This window comes from Neomonachus schauinslandi, chromosome 1 (genome assembly GCF_002201575.2).
Source record: "Neomonachus schauinslandi chromosome 1, ASM220157v2, whole genome shotgun sequence".
Taxonomy (NCBI): Eukaryota; Metazoa; Chordata; class Mammalia; order Carnivora; family Phocidae; genus Neomonachus; species Neomonachus schauinslandi.
The window spans coordinates 46,117,022-46,136,940 of NC_058403.1; the positions used below are offsets into that span (position 1 = coordinate 46,117,022).

The following is a 19,919-nucleotide window of genomic DNA, read 5'->3' on the forward strand; positions in this document are numbered from 1 at the left end:
CCTGATAAATGCTTTTTGAGTCCTGATAAATAGGTTAGAGCAGTGTTTACAAGTGTGGCGTAGGCTATCTGCAAAATCCAAAAGTGCATCAAATATTGTTTCTATTCTTAGTGGTAAGAGACGAAAGATGCAAGAACTTTTCCTTTACCTTGAAGGGGATACTCAGGCATACCTCAGATACCCACACTCCTAAAAATGTGATAAATGTTGCAGGCTCTTGAACATCTGTAACTTATATCTCCCCCTTGGGCATACATGTATTTTACTAGAGCACTTAGAGTACTGGTCATTTCCTGCTCCCAGATCCAATTAATACTATGTCATTGATATGATACGATCATTGATATGATCAATGTGATGTTTTGAGGAAGAGTAAAATAATCAAAGTCCTTTTGAACTGAATTATGACACAGAACAGGAGAGTTACCAGCCTTGAGAATATTCGCAGGAAAGCATTCACAGTTTTCAGTGAATATGAACTCAACCTTCCCAAGTGAATGCAAACTGCTCTTGATCTTCTTTCCTACTAGAGATTTAAAAGAACACATTTGCCAGATCAAAATTACAAAGCAATTGCTAGAGGCTGTGTTGATAGATTCAACCAAAGATCAACACCTGGTGTAGACGCTATGATTGCATCTACTATTTACATTTATGGTAGTCCATCATATCCATGGTCCATCTGGCTTGGGGGCACCATACTGGTAACCCAAACTTCCTGCAGCCTACATGTCTGCATTTCCACTGGAGTGAGATAGAGTTTCTGTTTACTATTTTTGCTGAGGAGTGGAATGGATGGAGGCAGTTTCAGAGGCTTCCCCTTGGTTCTTCTTACACAAATGGTTCTTCATAGAACAGAGAATCAGTGTGATGGTTCTACCAGCTGCTCAGTATATCCATCTTGATTATACACTCAGCAACTGGAGAAATAACCACAAACAAATTGGAGCCACCAAGACACAGATCTGGGCCAGGCCTCTATTACCTTGCCCCATATGCTCCACTCTAATGGGAGGTTATAGGATTCCCTGCATCAATTCACCCTGTATCTAAAAGCCCTTGAAAGAGCTGGGTATCTTCCATTTCTCCAGTGTACCATCACTCTGAAGAAAGGTCACAGGTTACATTGGAAAAGATATGAGTACATAGTGTATACACTGATGGTATTGCAGAGAACTTCCTCAGGACCCATATTCCCTTTAATCAACAGGCTTTGGATTTGAGAACTGGCTCATATCTAGAAACAGGTCCAGGGATCATGTTTTTCCATTTTGGCAGTTGACATCTGCCTTCGGCTCACCACTTCTTAATTGTGGTTGTTTCTGTTGTTGTTATGTAGGTTAATCAAGATCCTCATTAACTTCTACTCTATCTTGCCCCTAGGAATACCCGTGGTCTGTGGAATTTCACAGATCCCCTACATTTTAAGGATCCCTGACTGATTGTTACATTTGCTTCTGATGGCTAAGTGCTGCCAACTACCTTTGCTATTCTGAAATTCTATCACTCACTCACTGACACTAGGGTATCTTCTACGGTTATCTCTGGCCTGCACAGGACAGTTACCATTGAGTCCATCAACTATGTTAATACCTACTCACTACTGCAATCTTACTGCTTTAGTGAAACGATGTCTTCTAGGCTCTCCCAGGGAACAGTCAGCTGGTAGGTTCTCTGGTCACACAAAATAAATCCATTCTAAGAAGCCCACTACTCTGAGCGTCCTGACCATTTCTTTAATAATCTGTCATGGCAGTTCTTACGTCTCCTTCACTGTAGATTACCAGTGTGTCCAAGCTTCAAGTTGCCGTTCTTATAGGGTGTTAGGATTTACTAAAAAGTTAAATCGTCAGCCACTGGAGAGTGTCCCCCTATCAATAACCTCTCTTCTACCCAGCTTTACACAGTGCTGGTCCAAGACTCTCAAGATCCATTACCTTACAAAATTCTTGGTTTCTGTTGATATATTAATCTGTGGCTTTTCTTATGAATAAATAATTTTCTTGTGTACTAGAGATTATACTTTTCACTATCTGTGCTGAGGTCTAACCCTAGTTCTTGGTGAAGAACGATGAGGGAAGGTAAGGGCTCAACATCATCTTGTGAGCCAACTAAGACAAGGCCTTGAATGCTGTCGAGGTAATGGGAGGCCTCTTTCCTCCAGCAAGGGGGAAAAGACCCTTCTCTGTATTCCCAGAAAGCTCAGGAATCCAGGGGTTCAGAGACCTCAACCACACCTGCCCAAATGTCCCCATCTCAGTCTCAGAGTCTCTCTTCTTCCCTTTTAGGACTTGACATTAGCACAGGAAACATGTCAGCCTGTGCATTCAATCTCTTTATAGCTCTGACACCCTTTGAATCAAATTCTGGGCTGAATTTAAGGTATAGTATGGCCAGGGCGCCTGCAGTCAGTTAAGCATCTGCCTTCAGCTCAGGTCATGATCCCAGGGTCCTGGGGTTGTGCCCCATGTTAGGCTTCCTGCTCATCAGGGAGCCCGATGCGGTACTCGATCCCAGAACCCTGGGATCATGACCTGAGCCGAAGGCAGACGCTTAACCATCTGAGCCACCCAGTCGCCCCTCTCTCTGAAATTTAAAACAAAACAAAACAAAACAAAGTACAGTATGGCCTCTGGTTGCAGAAGATAAAGAGCTCTTTAAACAATGCCATGGAGAATTTCTGGCTTTCTCAGCATGTTCAGAATTGGTAAGAACCTGTCATTCTCTTTCCCTAAAGCTTTTAGAGTAGTTAACAATAACCAGCCAACTCCACAATCTCTATAATTACAATTGCCCCGTATCTTTTAAGCTACCACACACAAGTTTCCCCCTTCAAGTTGTACCTCATCCTAATCTACCACAGATAAAGTCACTGTGTCTTAAGAATTGAGATGCTACAGTACACCAGAGGCTTTTTTGTTTTGTTTTGTTTAACCACTACCAATCATCTTTGTTGCCATCTGATCAGTGAGTAAACAGATTCCAAAATTTTGTCTTGAGGGTCTGCTTTCTAGGGTATTTCGAATTCCAACTATCCTCGTTTAGGTTGTTTCCAAAGCAGACCCTAAGAGACTTGGGTACAGATAGATTATGTGGGAGGTGATCTCAGGAAGCACAAGTAAGAGAGTGGGAAAAAGACAGGAAACACAGAAAAGACAATAAAGTGTCCATCTTGGGACACTTTAAGAAGCTGTATAAAGTGTATCTCAGAAAAAGGACAGAAAGGGTCACGTCGGTGGCTCAGTTGGTTAAGCATCTGCCTTTGGCTCAAGTACATGATCTCAAGGTCCTGGGATAGAGCCCCGAGTCAGGCTCTCTGCTCAGCAGGGAGTCTGCTTTTCTCTCTGTGCTTTCTCTCTCTCTCCCTCTCTCTCTCAAATAAATAAATAAATAAATAAATAAATAAAGGACATACATACATAAAAGAAAAAGATATAGGATAGAGAACCTGGAACAGTTATCTACTAATGCCTATTCCCCTTTGGTTGAGAGTTGCCCTTGGGAGCATTAACTTTTTTTTTTTTTATGTTGTTAGTCACCATACAGTACATCATTAGTTTTTGATGTAGTGTTCCATGATTCATTGTTTGCGTATAACACCCAGTGCTCCATGCAATACGTGCCCTCCTTAATACCCATCACCGGGTTAACCCATCACCCCAACCCCCTCCCCTCTGAAACCCTCAGTTTGTTTGAGTCCATAGTCTCTCATGGTTCGTGTCCTCCTCTGATTTCTGCCCCATTTTTCCCTTCCTTCTCCTAATGTCCTCCATGCTATTCTTTATGTTCTACATATAAGTGAAACCATATGATAATTGTCTTTCTCTGCTTGACTTATTCACTTAGCATAGTCCCCTCCAGTTCCATCCATGTTGATGCAAATGGTGGGTATTCATCCTTTCTGATGGCTGAGTAATACTTCATTGTATATATGGACCACATCTTCTTTATCCATTCGTCTGTTGAAGGGCATCTCAGCTCCTTCCACAGTTTAGCTATTGTGGACATTGCTGCTATGAACATTGGGGTGCATGTGGCCCTTCTTTTCACTACATCTGTATCTTTGGGGTAAATTGCACCAGTAGTGCAATTGCTGGGTCATAGGGTAACTCTATTCTTAACTTTTTGAGGAACCTCCACACTGTTTTCCAAAGTGGCTATACCAACTTGCATTCCCACCAACAGTGTGAGAGGGTTCCCCTTTCTCCACATCCTCTCCAACATTTGTGGTTTCTTGCCTTGTCAATTTTTGCCATTCTAACTGGTGTAAGGTGGTATCTCAGTGTGGTTTTGATTTGAATTTCCCTGATAGCTAATGATGATGAACATTTTTTCATGTGTCTGTTAGCCATTTGTATGTCTTCTTTGGAGAAGTGTCTGTTCATGTCTTCTGCCCATTTTTTGACTTGATTATTTGTTTTTTGGGTGTTGAGTTTGAGAAGTTCTTTATAGATCTTGGATACCCTTTATCTGTAGTGTCATTTGCAAATATCTTCTCCTATTCTGTGGGTTGCCTCTTTGTTTTGTTGACTGTTTCCTTTGCTGTGCAGAAGTTCTTTATCTTGATGAAGTCCCAAAAGTTCTATAACTTCTTTAAATCTTGGGCTCAGCAAGCTCCCATGGTGCCAGAGAAGCAGACAGTGGGGATATTCAGGGAAGGAAGCTGTCAGCATGATGAAAATGGTCTACCACAGCTGCAAGGAAGCTTAGACATGAACCAAGGGAAAATGGAGTAGGGTTCTCACAGTATTGCTTCAAAGTCATAATGAAAGAGGGCAGTTTGAATAAAAGGACAATGTCTCTGTCCCCAGTTCCCGGCACTGAGCTCCTAAAACCATAGGAATTTCCTAAGTGATAAGGGCACGAGGAACATCTTTTTTTCTAATGTTTGGTTTTTGACCCTGGTTCCTGACACAGAACTCCTAAATTCCTTGGAATTTCCTGCATGATAGGAGAGTCTTTTTTTCTAATAAAGTGCCACTTGGTGGGCTCCTGGAGGGGGCTGGTCACCAGAAAGATCAAGTCATAATTCGAAGCTTGAAACCTTCAGCCCCACTCCCCATTTTCCAGGAAGGGGAAAGGAGCTGGAGATTAAGTTAATGATGAATCATTAACTCATCATTTCACCCCCAAACTGTTCCCTCATTTTTGTTTTGCTAGTTTCCTCAAAGATGATATCAGATTTTCACTTTTTAGGACTTGAAACTATTTTTTTTTGTCCTCTTTTCCTCACCATTTTATTTCCAAACCATTTTCACATATTGATGGTGATGTTCCTCACTTCATTTCTTCCTTTTTTCTATACTGTTTTTTTCCTAGTCCAGTGGATGTGGGTCATTTTTGGGTCACATATCACTTTGAGAGTTATGAAATCCATGGGCAGATGGGAAACCACCTACTGGATGGGTGACTCTAGCAAGTTACTTAATTCCCCATGCTTTAGTTTCACCATCTATAAAGTAGAGAGACTAACAGTACAAATGTGAAGCAGATGCTTTTCTTGTCCCTCAGCCCACTTTGAAACCAGTCCGGCGATGGAGGAAAGTTCTGGGCAGCTGCCAGCATTCCACCTCAAGAATGCTGAGTTATGTAACTCTGCTCTTCTGTCTCTGGGCTTTCTCCAGTGGCAGCATAGCCTGGGAGTATCTGGAAATTCAAATCCCTGGGGACAACCCTTAACCAATGGTGGATGGCAGTCAGTGGATATCCTCTTCCTGAGGATAACTCCAAGGCACAGTCTACATTGTTTCTCAGAGGGTCCCTAACAGGATAAAGAGCCAGTTATACAACCAATTTAATAGTCATCCTTCCTTCCTTATCTCACTCTCCCTGTCTTTATTTCTGCCCCCTCCCCCACACCAGATCACATCCCAAATAAACTACTTGCATCCATGCTCTACTTTTAGGGGAACCTAAACTAAGGCAGTAAATCTATCAGTTAGGGTCCAAGTAGGAAAAAAAACGAATCCTTTAAGTTGTACAATTGAAAAAAAAAAAATTGGTAAAGGGAGTATTTATGCAGATGAGGTAGGGTTAGGAAAACAAGAGATGGTATAAAACCCAAGGGCAGGAAATGGTGGGGAGCCATTACTACCCTTAAGTCTGAGGGAGCCTTGGCCTCCAGTGGAGGGATGAGGGCAAGGACTAGTGTAAAGCAAGCAAGTACATCCAGCAGAACATTTAGGAGGCACTCGTTCTCAGGTTCACCCAAGAGCCAGCCTGAGAGTGAGTGCCTCTTTAAATTTTGTATCCTAGGCCCCTGCTTATGGCACCTTAGTCCCAGCCCCGAAAAGAGAACAACATAAGGAGTTATTTTTCTCTCATCCTTTGATTTCTTACTGATGCCTCCAATTTGCTGAACCCAAATCTGAAATCAGAGCTTAGGGGAGGTTTACATCAGCCTTCTAGGTGACAGAAGGGTAGAGAATGGTAAATGGAAAATATCTGACCAGCATAGCTCACGGAGCTATGACAATTAGATGAATTAAGACATAAAGTGCTTAGAAAGGTACCTGAATCATGCTGTTGTTGTTACTGTTATTATTGTCCACATGATGCAAAAGTTTAAGTACGTCATCAGGGGTTCATGGACTCCCTAAGGTACATATATATATATATATATATATATATAGACTGGGTTTAAGGACAAAGAACCCGTGCCTTCATTAAACTCTTTTCATTGTATGGTGAGCCTTCACAAAGCAGCCTTTAAACCTTTTTTTCCCCCTTCTAATCCAGTCTTCCCCAACCTTTTTACATCATGGCACCCATAGAAAATAGCAATATTTGTTCAACACTGGAGTGAAGAGATGAGGCTACCTTCAACCTGAAGCAACTGGCCCAGGGGCTCTGCCTGTCTCTAAGACTGAGGGAATCAGTATCTTAACATACCCATGCCAGGTGGAAAGTTCTGCTCAAATTTATTATCTACCCTGCATGCTGACACCAATTTAGCTTTCCTAAAACAGTAGTTCCATCACATCCTTTGCATCTAATGAACACTAATATCTGGAATTCTTGGTTGGATAGTCAAGATTAAGGCATGGAGTTGGAAGAGAACTCAAGAATTATCTAATTTATTCCCTTTATGAGCAAAGTGAAACCCAGCAAGGTTAAATGACATGTCCAAAACAACATGCCAATCAATATCCACTGACAAGGTCGTTCAAGTACCACCTCCTTCATGAAGGCTTCTCAGTGCACCCTGCTGGGAAGTGAATTCTTCCTCTTGTAAACTCTCTTAATACTCATTTAGATATCATACAGAAAGAGGAAGAAGATAAAGATATTTTTCAACCTGAGCTTCTCCATGTTAGATGAAGTGATCAAATACTGGGATAAAGAATTTTATAACAGACTAGTTTCTAAAGTAGGATGCCAATTCACTGATCAATAGAACAGTTAAATGGATGTACAACTTAGGTTGGCTAGTCAATATAATCTAGGGTCAATAAGCTTTTTTCTGTAAAGGACCAGGTATAAATACATTAGGGACACAGTCTCTGTTGCATGTTTCTTTTCTTTTCTTCCTTCCTTCCTTCCTTTCTGGTTGTTGGTGTGTTTTATTTTGTTGTTGTTTTTCAGCAATGCACTGAAAGCGTAAAAACTATCCTCACTTACTGGGTCAAAATAGGTGATAGGTTGCATTTGGCTGGGGGTCTTAGTTGCTGACTTTTTATATCTGTCGCCAGAAAGGAAGCTGACTTGGGAAACAAACTTATCAGGTTGCTTGGTAAGTAAAACAATCAGAGTAAAGGAATTTCAAATTCAGTTAGGCAATCTATACATTGTCAGTGTCTACATGTGCCAGGTACTTTTCGTGGTCCTAGGGCCACAGGGCCACAGTGGTGAAATAGGAAAGATGCAATTCTAATCCCCAAGGAGGTGATTAGGGAGTGGGTGTGTGATAAGAGATGACTAAAGCATTTAAGAGGGTGACATAATGATTCTGACTATTTTCTGTGTGGAAGCAAGACTGAGGTGGGACAAGAGGAAAAGCAAGAGAAAAGCAGGTTAGAAGACTATTACAGTGGCTCAGAAGAGAGATGATTACCTTACACCAAGGTTGTAGTGGCAGAAGTGATGAGAAGGTTGGTTAAATGGTTAGATTAGGGATATATTTTGGAGATAGATCCCTCCAAACTTACCAGTGAATCAGATGACAATGCAACCAGGAGGTGCTGCCACTTACTGAAGTGGAAGAGGTTAGGAGGTAAAAGGGGTTGAGATCCAGGGCACAAGAGGAAGACTGATCCTGGGATAAGATCAGGGACAGTGGGAAAGTGAACTCACATGGGAAAGGCAGCAGAACTGTCTGGAAGCTTTGAGTGTCATTTGAGATGTTGGGTCATTAATTGGAATTCTTAGTGAGTTCTTAAATAGCACCCAATTTAACTCTACTGAAAATGTCTTTTTCCTATAAGTGGATTTTTCCCTTATCTTTTAAATTATGTAAATAAATATTATTAAATACCACAAAATATATGTAACATATCTATAAATTATAAAGCATAAGAATTTAATGCACATTTATGAACTCTCCACTCTACCTAAATTGGACATTTGCCAATAACTTACATTTACTTTGTGCTTCTTAATCCCATCTCCTGGTTACTCCATATCCTAAATTTTGTGCTTACCATTCTCTTTCTTTAAAATCACATATGTACTTTTTGATCTAAACAACTTTTGGTTTTCCCTGTATTTGAACTTTATAATACGGCATCTGGCATTTTTAAACTCAGCATTATGTTTCCAAAATATATCCACGTAATTACATGTGTTGATTCATTTCCTATGCTTAATTGTACAGCTATACTATAATGTAGTTACCCATTTTCCTATAGAAACACATTTCGGTTGTTTCCACTTTTTTGCTATTACTAACAATGCTGCTGTGAATATTCTATAGCATCCAAGAGTTTCCCAAGTGTGTATAGTTAGGAGTGGAAATTGCTGGATCATAAGGTGTGTAGGTTTGTTGCAAATTGTGCCAAATTGCTTTTCCAAGTGCGTATTACCAATTTACATTCACACCAGTAAGGTGAAGGAATTCCCATTGATGCATGTACTCTCTAGAATTTGGTAATGTCAGACTTCCTTAATTTTGTCAATTTACTGCATGAAAAACAGTAACTCGTTGAGGTCTCTTTTTTATTTCCCAGGCTAGTAGGAGACAGAACATCATTTCATATGTTTATTGGTCATGACACTTCCTCTTCCATACTAGTATTTCTTATCTAACTTTCCTTCTCAATAACCTATCAATCCTATCTCTGCCACTTCACGTTGGAGGTAAGACAAGAAGTACTGTAGGTCTTTTACCTGTAGTTAAGCAACAACTGACTCGCTTCTCCTGTTTCACAAAATGTGGTAGAAAATACAGTGGAGAAGGGTGTAAAGGAGACCGACTCTCAACTCCCCGGGTCACTGGAGTCCTCTCCTGGGCGAGCACTTCCGGACCATCAACATTTTTCTTAACCCATACCATATAAAAAGAGCAGTACACAAGTCTACAGCAAAGATCAACAATCATGGTCATGAATTCTTGCGCGTTTCCCCAAAGCAAACTAGACACACAGGCGCCCCAAAACACAGACACAAACGAAAACAGAACCACGTGCTCTGGTCTTCTCCCGCTGCACAAGTCCTTTGAAACCGAGCAGAGAAAAATTGTCTTAGCATCCTGTTTCACACTTTCGTCAATAGCTTTTTGGCCAAAAAAAAAAAAAAAGTAAACAAAAAGTTTTGAAAGAACTTACTTAAAAAGATAATAATCCTTTGGGGGGAGTTGCGTTTTCTTGTCATTTTGCTTTTGTGAGGATTTATTTTGAGTTACCAGACAGAGCCTTCTCAGCAGCACTTGTATGGAAACTGCGACGAGATGGGCGCAGTGGCTGGGGAGGCGGGGCGGAGGTGTGACGTCATCGCCGTGGGGCGGAGGCGACGGTGTCTGAGGAAAGGCTCCGCGTGCTGGCTGCCAACGCTGACCTCCCGGCTTGGAGGCAGCGAGAATACCTGCCACTGTCCGCTTTCCTTTGGTGGTCCGCTCACAACTAGTCCCGCCTGGAGATGGCAGACGATCTTGGAGACGAGTGGTGGGAGAACCAGCCTGCAGGAGCAGACCGCAGCCCAGGTACCCACTCTGCCTGACCCCCCCCACCATCACTCCTTCGGTGAGCCTCGGCCCGCGCCAGCCTCTGGCGGTCACGGCGTCTGGCCCCGCGGTGGTGTGCCCAGCTGTGGGAACGCGCGAACATAGCGGATGAAGTGGTGCGAGAGCCTTATAACAAGGGGAAGCAGTGTGACTTTAACTCAGCTCTGCCCCCTGTCAGGAACGACCCTTTTCCCAAGCTTTTCCTTTTACATATTTCTTAATAAGAGATTTTTCGTGAACTCAGGGAGTTTGGGCGTAGTGGTTAAGGGTAACTCCTGGATTAGATTCAGACTGCTTCTGTTCAAATCGAGACTCTGGCCCCTCTAATACTGTTTCGGCTCCTTTTCCCCATCTGTAAATTAAGAATAATCCAATTTCATAAGATTGTTATGAAGATTAAATAAACAATACAAATGATGCACTTTAGCACAGTGCTTGGCACATAAGATGTGCGAGGTAAATATAAGCTATGGTTTTTCTTGCTATCATCATCATCGTGTTATTTGGACTATTAAAGCCTGAAGGAGGTTTAGATAGCGATCATCCTTTTGAACTCAACTATTTTATAGAAGAGGAATATAAGATCTAAAGATATCAAGTAACTTGACAAGTTCACATAGCTAGTTGGTGTCAGAAATAAGACTAGAATTTAGTTAACACAATTCAAACAACTTACTATGCTACGGCGTACCCACTGCCAATGCAGTGGATATTTTATCCATAAGTAGATAGCATTAAGTAACTCCTCACCACAGGCTTTGAACCTTTCAAGTTCCATGAAGCTTAATATACAGTTATGTGTTTTAATCATTCTTCAAAGTCTACCAGATTCTAAGATTTTTTTTAGGACAAAACCAAAGTCTGATCCATGTCATATAGTCCACCAGGCACTGCACATGATTGACACTTGATACAAGTATATTTGCTGCAAACATTAATTTTGAAATATGTGTTGTGAAGAATCCATTAAAGCTGCAAAAATCTACAGGATTGTTTGCTGAAGGGTAGCCTTCGGGTACAAACTGAGTAGATGTCATTTTTAAAAAGGTAGCCAGTGTAATACTTCCTCCATTAAACTTCCTGACTCTGTTGCTACTTTGTTTCTAGGAAATAACTCTTGCAGGCTGTAGTGTTCCACATTTACTTTAATAACCCTTTCCCGCCCCCCTCAACTCAGGTGTTTAAAGTTATATTTTATGGTGTGATTTAAGTATAGAAGTCATTTAAGAAATAATTGAATTCCTTTTGAGTGGTAAAGGGGATCCTATTTCTTGATTCTAGCCCTGCCTCTTGCCTGTTACCAGCCATATGTCTCTCAAGTTAGTCGCCCTCTAGAAGGAAAGAAATTAACGTGTATTGAGTGTCTATTATGTGCCAGATATTTTCATAAACACAAATTCATTTAATCTTCATAACATGTTTAAAAGATAAGTAATTACTTTCATTTTTATAGATGAGAAACTGAGAAAAGTTCAGTAATGTTCTTAGAAACACACAGCAAGGAAGAGATCTGGGAAGAGGTTACACAAGTGTGCCTGAGTTTCAAAGTCATACTTTATCCACTATTACAATGTGGCTTTACTGGGCCTCAGTATCATGATCTGTAAAATGAGTTTTAACTAACCAACAGTTCTAAACATTGGATCTATAGCCTCCTTCATGTAAGTTACCAGGATTCCCATCAGGATAGATATTAGAGTCACCCTGCTTCTTAGATCCCTTCTAGCTCTAAGATTAACATTTGAAAATTGCTGACTTTAAATGTATCAGGATCATTTGCTTTGTTAACTGCTTTTAAGTATAGTGAGCATATAAGCTTCCTTGAGATATGCTTGATTATTTGTCGGTGATTTGCCTAAACAATCTGTATGGTATTTCCAATTCAGAAGAAATCACAACTGAACCAATTCAGATTTCCTGATTCTACCTATGTTAATGGGGGAAAGATCAGCCTAAAATGTATGAACTGTATTTTTTTTTGAAGATCATAGGAAAAATAGTGCCTTAAGTCAGAGAAAGGAAAGATAGTTGTAATGATGCCTTCATTTCTGTTGTGTACTATGCTACTTGCTTATAAAAGTAAACATCTTTCCTTTCCATCTGCTTTCCATTCACACTTACAGTATCAAGAAGCATTTAGCCATTTATTCAACAATCTACATCTACAACAAAGGCTCAACATTCATGGTAATGAATTCTTATGCATGTTTTCTAAAAGCAAACTATACAAACATACAGATTCCCAAACACTGATACACACTATGTAAAACATCTGTCTAACATATCCAGTTATCTACTTATTGTCTAAGGAAATGTAGTTTTTGCTTGTCTCATGTCTTAGATGTGGTAAGTAACTCAGAGACTCTTACTAAAGCTCTTGATCTACATATGACCTTTTTTTTGCATACATCTTATGGCTATTCAGGACTTACACTCTTGTGCTAGAATCCTGCATTGTACTGGAGCCCAACATGGGACCTGGCACCTGGTGTTTGGGAGATATTAGCTGAATAAATGCATGCATGTGTGCTAGATGCTACAGAGTTCTTGGTGATCATGTATGTAGATAGACATATAATTTCTCACCCAATTAAATACTTTAAGAATGAAAGGCCATGCTATTAGAATTTTTCTGGGACTGTCCTAGTCTACCTGGGATGTCACCCTATTGGTGTCATTATTGGTAATTGGAGTCATGGTCCAGGATAAGACAACTGAGAGTTGTGTCTGCTGAAGAGTGTGCAGCCAGTGTGCTCAGGTAACAGAGCCTAGGAGTCATTTAATGGCATCTGACATTTCATTTTACTTATTTCCTTATTCCCTGCTTACCTTAAGAAATTATTTGAAGTGACTCATAGTAAACAATACATGCATTAGAATTGTAATTGCGGGCGCCTGGGTGGCTCAGTTGGTTAAGCGACTACCTTCGGCTCAGGTTATGATCCTGGAGTCCCGGGATCGAGTCCCGCATCGGGCTCCCTGCTGGGCAGGGAGTCTGCTTCTCCCTCTGCCCCTCCCCCCTCTCATGTGCTCTCTTTCATTCTCTCTCTCAAATAAATAAATAAAATCTTTAAAAAAAATTTTTTTTGTTGTTGTTGTATTATCATTTTATAACATCTCCTTCAAATCACGTTGCTTTATCTATGCTGAATTCCTCCTAGAAATGATGAAGTAGAGGAATACCTTGGATCTTTTAAACCTGAATAATTCAAGTGTTTGGTTTCTTCCCCTCTTCTCACACCAAAGTTAGGCCTTTACAGTATTAATTTTACCTATAGGCAGCATGCATAGTAGATGTAAAGTAGTAGTAAAACATTGCCTCTGCATGTAGAATTCAGGCTTGGAATATTTGTAGTACATTTTGATAACAAACAACAGAGAATCAACTTCAAAATGATTTATTGAACTCTCATGCTTGGCCCTATTTTAGACACTGTGGTGGAATTAGAGGATAAAACATATGTTTACATTGTGGAATTTATACATCAGTGTGGTTCAACCAAAATGCAAGTAATGTTACTTTAAGACAGATGTTCAAGGACGAAAAACAGGGACAGGATAAATTTTAAAAGGTGAGAGCAAGGAAAGAAGAAAGGACACATGCTATATCAATAGCCAGTATTCTGTACTTGAAGACTGTGTAACAAATGGACCCACAGAGAACCTTCATGGGCTACTTTTACTTTATTGTGTACAATTTCAATAGTTCTTACAAGTGATTAAACAAGTGGTTCTTGACAACAGTTGTGTTTAAAGGTACAAATATATACATCTTTCTCCAACTACATGCACAGTAGTTCTCCTATCATTTTGCTAAATGTCTATGAATCTCTTGAAAAATACCAGGAATTTGGAAGGCCTAGAAAAACTTCCATTTCCCCTCTCAGATTCAACGACAACATTGTTTTGTGGCACAAATCCTTTGACCTGTTCTTACCTGATGTTCTTTAGTTGAACACTTTAGTGCATTCATAGAATTATACATTTTACTAAATGTGTCACAAACAGCTTGAAATATAGTTTCCCTGTTTTCATCAGCTTTCAAAAAATTCTTAGTTCTTAAATTACTAGTTTTTTTTTTTTAATTAGTTGATTAAGCTCTTAAGCTCGTGTTCCTGAGTTCCTTGCTAGTCTAATTCACACTAGGCCAGAGATCAGAAACTTTCTTTGTAAAAAGCCAGGTAGTAAATATTTTAGGCTTTGCTGTCCAGTCACTGTCACTACTCAACGCTGCCATTGTGGCATAAAGCAAGCATACATAATAAATATGTAAACAAAAGAGTGGCTGTGTTCCAATAAAACTTTATCTATGGACAATTAAATTTGATTTTCATGTAATTTTCACATTTTGTAAAATATTCATCATCTGATTTTTTTCCTACTATTTAAAAATGTAAATACTATTCTTAACTTGCAGGATATACAGAAACAAACAGTGGGCTGAATTTGATCTGCGGGCTGCAGTTTGCATACCCCTGCCCCAGATTCAGTGTCAGAACCTGAGTTGTATGTCCCATGTCCCCTAGAACAGGAATTTGAAACATATCCCAGAGAGAATTGCATTTTACATCAAATACTCCATTACTTAGTCCATCATTATCAGTCATATATTAGATCAGTCACATTTCTGTTAAAAATCAGATACTTTATTCAAGTAGTTAAAAGGACATTAGTTCAGAAATCACTGCAGCTAAGTAAATGAAGGGCTGAGGAAACCCTCCAGCAGAAAAGTATCAGGTTATTAAAATTCTTGTTACAAATTGGATTTGTTTTTTTCACTTGGATTTTTATCTGCTTTCTTTTAAAAACTTAGTACAGTAACTCCAGAATTAGGATAGCTTCTTTTATTCTTACTGTTTTTTAGAGGAGCCACATTTCTGCAGAAATAGGATTATTCTCAGGAAGCAGGATTCTTTATGTTTCAGTTGTGTTATAGATCAAACACCATTGTGTTAAACTCCAAATAGTATTCCCAGTTCTAAGCTACTTACGCATTTTTATTGTGTTACATATTGCTTTAAAATAAGCATGGTTTTTCGTTGGTAATCCTCTAGTTAAAATAGACTTTGTTATTTTAAAGATTTTTGTCTTATTGGGATTAGAACTGTTACCATTTAAATATGGGTTTCCGCTGCTTGCCATAGAAGTGTAGCTATTTTCTGACTCTTTTTTAGTACTTTGTATCTTGTACCTTGTCCTTCTTTTTTTGCTTTCTCCTGAACTGACGCCATCTTGGCTGAAAATGTACTGTAAGAAGTCTCCTAACCTAGGAGAAAACAATTTAAAAATGTCCAACATACAACATATTTTGTGCTCTTCAAGGTAAAAATGTTCCCAGTGTCTTTTGTTTTTCTGGGAGTATTTCATGCTTGTCTTTCCTGTTTTATGCTTCTTTTCAGTCTGTTTGGTGTCCACTTTAGGAGGTCCAGTGTTTTTTTCTTTCCATTAGCATAATTATCAGTCTTGAATGTCAGTCACCTGGCATAACTGCTTTTCCTCTATCAAATACCACTGCCATCTCCTAGCAATTTTCTCACTTACGTCTTGACTGAATGGTCCTTCTCTCCATCATTCACTCATCCTCTGTTCATTTAACATTACCTGCATATTGCAGGCACCACACTAAGCACCCTACGCATGTTCCCACTGTACCATTCACCTGTTACTACCCTGCACTTCCTTCTGAACTGTTTCTCTTGTATGTTTGTCTTAGAACTTCGTCACCTTTTTTTTTGTCACTTCCTCCCACTATTTCTCCTACTGCTTTTCAGCTTAGACTTTTCCATTTCAGGCTTTTAATTCACGTGACCTCCCCTATCTTCTTCCTCTGCCACTTCCCTGTTGGGACTGCTGCACGTCATCCCTCTCTTTGGCTGCATTGCTCAATGCTACCCAGAATTCCAGCTCCTTTTCCTCCTCCTTGAAATTCGAGTGAGTCCAGGGGTATTTGTACAGTGACATGAGCACATTGAAGCAGGCTTGGCTGGATGAGTGTGGAGAATGGCAGTTCCTTTACTCCTACTCTGCTGGCTCAGTCCCAGGATAGCTGGCTAAAGCACTGTCCTTCCAGGATTTCTTCCAGGATCATGTCTCCAGTTCTCGGTGCAGGATCACAGAGAACCTTGCATCATGCTCTTCACAGAATTTATTTTCTTTCTGACTGAAGCTTTGTATAATATAACTGTGTCTCATGTCAAAAATGCCTTGTCTTATAACATTGTGTTGCTCTGTCCACACTGATTTATAAACATACCTTTCTCTTAACTCAATGAGAGAGTTTTAAGTGTGATGAAAAGAATTACTTCAGCTTACTACTGCCAGAGGCCTGAGTCCCACCTTGTAGATGACTGATTGAATTCAGTCATGGGTTATCAGAACTGGAAGGAATCTAAGGAATTATTCAGTTCTCCTGTTTTATATATGAGAAACTCAAGGCTCAGACTGATGAATGCCAAGCTCATTGTCAAATGAGTAAAAAGCTAGGATTGGAATTTGAGTCTTTTGCTGAATCAACTGTGTTTTTCTGTAACACTGATTCATTGAAGTAATGTAATTAAACAATGTCTGATGAGACGATAAATTTTTGTCTTTGTTTTTTTTTAAACACCTAGGACAGTGATTCTTATCTCCCTAAAAGATCTCAGTATTAATGACCTTTGACTCTTAAATGTCCTGATGGCTTTAGAAAGCAAAAATACCCATCTAAAATGGTTTTCATAATAAGCCTAGCAATATGATTCCATGGCCTGGCATATATAGGAGGGGCAACTTACTAGAAGAAGTGAGACAGAAGACTAAGTGCCAGCAGTCAGGTGTGCATATTACACCAGCGATTATCAGGTCCGTCACACAAAGGATGTGTTCACCCATCACTCATTTTTGTTGTTCTTTCTTCCATGTACTAAGAATTACCACTTTTTTTTTCTTCTCCTGGTGTAAAGAAATCATAGTTTTAGACCTTAAATTATGATTTAAGTTGTCCTGCCATTTTGATGGAAATAATCTGATTTTCTTGAAGGAGATTAGGAATTCTTGCTGGCATATCTTCTTAGCAAAATATGATTCAATAAAGTTCTGTGAAATGAAAGAGTTACTTCTGAGTTCACCAGAAAACTTTTGAGCTGTTCTCATGAATTCAGTCCTATCCCATGCTAATGATAGATGGTCCAACTTTGGGCTGGATTGTAAGTAGAATGAGGAATTGGAAGGATTTGGCCTGTTTGTATGTATATGCCTATACACACATATAGGTAAAATAAATGTAGATGTGCTGCTCTTTCAGGATGCTATTCACCAGGTCCAGCAACCTGTGAATGAACTATTTGTCATTTTGCTGCTTACCATTTCTTAGAGACATGACCTTTCCTCTTTGGCCTTCATACTGGTAATTTTAGCTTTCCAGATGTTTCCGTAGGTGGATGTATCCAGATAGTGCATTGGCATGACTTACCTTTTCCCTCCCATGTGGAGAAAAGTGTTAGAGGTGACAGTCCTTATGTGTAGCTTCCCACAGCCAGTGTAGTGACTGGGCTTATCCATAGGCCCTGTGGGAGCTTTAGGGAAAAGCTTGGTGTTGCCTGTAGATTTTGGTTTAGGGATCCGTGTTGGGATTCTCTGCTTGCATACCTCCTTGATCTTGAATTAAACAGAAGAACAAAAGGTAGTTAATGGTACAGTTGGTGGAGAAGTAGACATTGTTCAGCTTGGAGGATTTGGCTTCTTTGGAAGCACTAGGTTCTGGGGATACATCAGATATAAAGACTTTCAAGTTGAAGAAAAAAATTTAGTAAAGCAATTCTGCTAACATGTGTTGAGTGTGTGCTATGCAAGGCCCTCAACAGTAGATAGCACTAAACAGAGATAAGTTGCTTTCCGGCAATCATAGTATAGTGGGACGTAAGCAAGAGGAGTGTCTCAAATTAATCTCAAAGCATCATGAGGTTGTCAAAGAAAGGTTAATTTCAATTGAGGGGTCTAAGAGCTTCATGAAGAAAGTAGCATTTGACTTGGGCCTCTAAAGACTTAGGATTTTTAATAGCAGGAATGGGAGGGCATTCTAGAGTAAAGGAATACTTTTGGCAGCAGGATGAGGGAATATTTTTGGCAGTGTCCCTGAGATAGGAAATCAGAAACAGTTGAAAAATGGAGTGACTTCACATTAGGTTGTATTTGACAGGTGAAATGGGACTGTAGACTGGGCCTAGATGGGGAAAATTGTACCTGATTCTATAGACTGTACATGCTGGAGGGGATGGAGGGGTATAGGAAGGGAAAAGGCTGGGGGAAGACACATTATGTAGAATTGTATTAATATTTGTTCCCTGTTAATATATGAAGAGTGAGAGAGGAGTCACAGATAGGTTGAATGATCTGGACTGGGAGAGTGGGTTGTAGAGTGTGAAAGAGTGTGATTGAGTTCACATTCACCTAAAAAATACACACTTATTTTCATTTGTTAAGGAAAAATACCCTTGGATAAGAATACTTGTTGGTAAAGAAATGGGAAAAAGTTCTCAGCTAACTGTAGTTCTCCCATTATAATCCACAGTTTCTGGTGATGATTATTTTCCCCCTCTTTGGTTGCATCATCCTTTCTTTCCTATGAGCTCAAAAATATAAATCTTTTGAAAATGCATTGCAGTTTTCATCATAGATTACTAATACTGTTTTTATGGGAACCGTTCTTATATTATTTTTCATTCTACAGAAATTTGTTTCCATGTTTTTAAAGTACCGATAAAGTGCAGTTAAGTCTCTTTATGTAAACATTTAGTTACTTAAAATGCCCTTTAACTTTTAAAGCAACCATATTTAGATTTTCAAATAAACAGTACATAGACTTAGCTAACAATATGAGGATTGCTAGAAGAGTTTTTGGACTTTCGTATTGACATTTTTTTAATACTTAATCCTAAACATAACAAGTGAGATGTTGATACTCTGATATCAGTCTCCTTATCTAGATGGTATTCCTACCTTTCAGCCTGTCCTCATGGTCTCATCTTCAGTGCTGAAATGCTCATTCAACATTTTTACCTTTCAAATAGCCAGAACCTTTTTTTTTTAAATTATGTTAGTCACCATATAGTACATCATTAGTTTTTGATGTAGTGTTCCATGATTCATTGTTTGCGTATAACACCCAGTGCTCCATGTGTGCCCTTCTTAATACCCATCACCAGGCTAACCCATCCCTCCCACCCCCCTCCCCTCTAAAACCCTCTGTTTCCTGGAGTCCAAACCCTCAGTTTGTTTCCTGGAGTCCTCATGGTTTGTCTCCCCCCCCAACTCCCCCCCCCTTCATTTTTCCCTTCCTTCTCTTAATGTCCTCCATGCTGTTCCTTATGTTCCACAAATAAGTGAAACCATATGATAATTGACTTTCTCTGCTTGACTTATTTCACTTAGCATAATCTTTTTTAAAAAAAAATAATAAAATTCAGTGCCTAGTAAGGGTTTGGTGAGATGGGCGACCTTGGTGATGATTACAATAGTAGTTTGGTAGAGTGTATCAAGATACCTAAAACTCAGACTCTGTGATTCATTCATTTTATTGCTAGGAATCTTTTCTAGGAAATAATTAGAGATGTAGGCAAGGCTAATCACTTTTGCATTATTTATAACAAAAGTTTACACTATATATCACACTATAATCACAAGAAAGTATTATACTGTCTTGAAATGATGCTTTTGAAGATATAGGAAAATGCTTATTCAGAAATGTTAAAAGCAGAATTAAAATCTATATATGTGCTTTAACTAT

At 39.5% G+C, this 19,919-nt stretch overlaps 2 protein-coding genes across 2 annotated transcripts in view; one reads left to right on the forward strand and one right to left on the reverse strand.

Moving 5' to 3' along the window:
- The first annotated feature begins 9,958 nt into the window (after positions 1-9,958).
- CMSS1 (cms1 ribosomal small subunit homolog) overlaps positions 9,959-19,919 on the forward strand; it is a 373,731-nt gene continuing 363,770 nt past the window's right edge. Inside the window, exon 1 of the mRNA XM_021692741.2 lies at positions 9,959-10,135. Within this exon, the coding sequence (XP_021548416.1) occupies positions 10,072-10,135 (64 nt within the window). The 5' untranslated portion in view covers positions 9,959-10,071. The remainder of the gene's footprint in view (positions 10,136-19,919) is intronic.
- The window catches only part of FILIP1L (filamin A interacting protein 1 like), a 108,900-nt gene continuing 106,257 nt past the window's right edge, over positions 17,277-19,919 (reverse strand). Inside the window, exon 5 of the mRNA XM_044919590.1 lies at positions 17,277-17,791. Within this exon, the coding sequence (XP_044775525.1) occupies positions 17,603-17,791 (189 nt within the window). The 3' untranslated portion in view covers positions 17,277-17,602. The remainder of the gene's footprint in view (positions 17,792-19,919) is intronic.